Below are 1983 nucleotides of genomic sequence, written 5' to 3' on the forward strand. Positions count from 1 at the left end.
TCAACACATGTCACAGCACTGGAGAAAATAACTGCATACATACCTGGATGGATGTGATTCTTCTGCCTGTAATAAATTTTAAAAAACATATGTTTTAGTCTTGCTCATACCCGTCCAAAATTCCAAAGCAGACATCTTGAAAGGAAAAACAATTCACTGTCCTAGTTAAAATGTTTTGGATTTTTTTTTTGGAGGGGGAAGACTAGAAATTTGAATAATTGGCTCTTTTTCCCCCTTTTAAACCAGTTACCACCAGGTTGTCTTTAAATGGAGAGTATTTGCAAGAGGGCCACTGTCATTATCCAATGCCTGACAGACATCGGTAGCCTGGCCGTGGTGGGCCGTTTCTTAAAGTGCCTTCAAGGATTAGAAGAAAGTGACCTACACCTCCGTTTTATTTCTTCCCTAAATTGCTACACCCCTTTGACTTGAGAGCCAAAGCTTCCTAAAGAGTGTGTGTCCCTTCAGCAGTGACCTTCTGTGCTATCTCCTACCACAGGATCTCCTGGCCTTTGGGGACATGTGGTAGCCCTGGGGACCTATTTTGTTTTGTGGTTCACTAAGTGAGAGGCAGAAGGCTTCGAGCTGTGTTACCTGAGGGCCAGGGCACCGCGGCGTGGGGCTGGGCAGGGAGTGGCCTTCTCGCCCCAGCGGACAGGCCTGGTGAAGACAGCCCTCGTTGATGGGCCGAAGCTTGGGAAGGGCTTGCTTGTCAGAGGGGCTGGGCTGGGGCTCGAACGAGTCAGCTGCATTGAGGGTCCTTTCAGGGTCGGAAGGCAACCTTGAGCAAAGTATCCGGGGTGGTAGGGAGTGCGGAGAGTCCTCTGGGCTTCCAGGCAGACTCTTGGAAAGGTAATGCAGGGAGCCTGCGGGCTCCCTCCAGCTTCCCCAGGTGGGCACCTGCAAGGCGTCTTGCTGAGGTGGCGAGTGCCAAGTTCCACAGCCGCTGCCCCTTAATCTCCTCAGAGTCGGGGAGACAGAAATGCGGCCTGGGGCTTGCCGGTCAAACTGGAGAAAACCACCCTGGTTCTCGCAGTGCTTCTTACGCAGGCTCCTCAGGGGGCGCTGAAGAGAGGCTCCGTGGCCTGGGGGTTGCACCGCCGGGCAGGATGACCCCGTCTTCCCCATGAAGCTAACAGGACCTGTTGCTGGAAGCTTCCAGGGGACACTGTCTGAGTTGTTCTTCTCCGGACCACACTGGGGTTGCTCAGTTTCCGCATCCAAGCGCTGCGCTTCCTCTGGCATTTCTTTGTCCTTTCCCAGAGAATCACAAGCAGGTTGTTGCATGTTTAGTGAGGAAGAGCAGACTGTGGAATCTGTAGCAAATGGGGAGACTGTGGTGAGAAAAAAAGGTGTCTGACATTTCAAAGGAAAACTTCTGATCCTTCGTAGGAGACAGGTAGAGCCCAGTTCACATGAGTATCCTTTATGTTTTGTAGAGAACTGAATACATGACTCCAGCCTTCTTGTCTAAATAGCATATCGAAACCTGTTTACTGTCTACTTAACATCTCTTCCAGGTTCAAACAAAAAAAGCCTTTAAAAACTTTGGTGATGGCCGGCACGGTGGCTCACGCCTGTAATCCTAGCACTCTGGGAGGCCGAGGCGGGTGGATCGCTCAAGGTCAGGAGTTCGAGACCAGACTGAGCAAGAGTGAGACCCCGTCTCTACTAAAAAATAGAAAGAAATGATCTGGACAACTAAAATATAAATATAAATACATTTAAAAGGTCTATATGTTAAAAAAGTTAGTAATCTCACTGATTATGATATGTACTCTCAAATTTCAGTAATCATGACACAATTTTTCTTCAGATTTGTGTTATTAATGTATCTTCTGTAAATGAGAAATGCATGTTAGAAAGTAAAGTTTACTGCATAACAGAAGTCTAATACTAAAAGTGAGTTTATATGCAGTGTGTTCAGTATAAATTGTTTTCAGAAGAATGTTTCCCTTTTGTGAATTTAAGAGACTACTTATT

At 47.4% G+C, this 1983-nt stretch overlaps 1 protein-coding gene across 1 annotated transcript; it reads right to left on the reverse strand.

Annotated features, from left to right (window-relative positions):
• LOC105826085 (chromosome unknown open reading frame, human C12orf74) lies at window positions 1-1287 on the reverse strand. The gene is made up of 2 exons (XM_012663995.1): window positions 595-1287; window positions 1-66 (listed from the first exon to the last, which is right to left on the reverse strand). The coding sequence occupies exons 1-2, from the start codon at window positions 1285-1287 to the stop codon at window positions 1-3; spliced, it is 759 nt and encodes a 252-aa protein (XP_012519449.1).
• Window positions 1288-1983: the final 696 nt, after the last annotated feature.

This window comes from Propithecus coquereli, unplaced genomic scaffold (genome assembly GCF_000956105.1).
Source record: "Propithecus coquereli isolate 6110/MARCELLA unplaced genomic scaffold, Pcoq_1.0 Scaffold85, whole genome shotgun sequence".
In the NCBI taxonomy this organism is placed as follows: domain Eukaryota; kingdom Metazoa; phylum Chordata; class Mammalia; order Primates; family Indriidae; genus Propithecus; species Propithecus coquereli.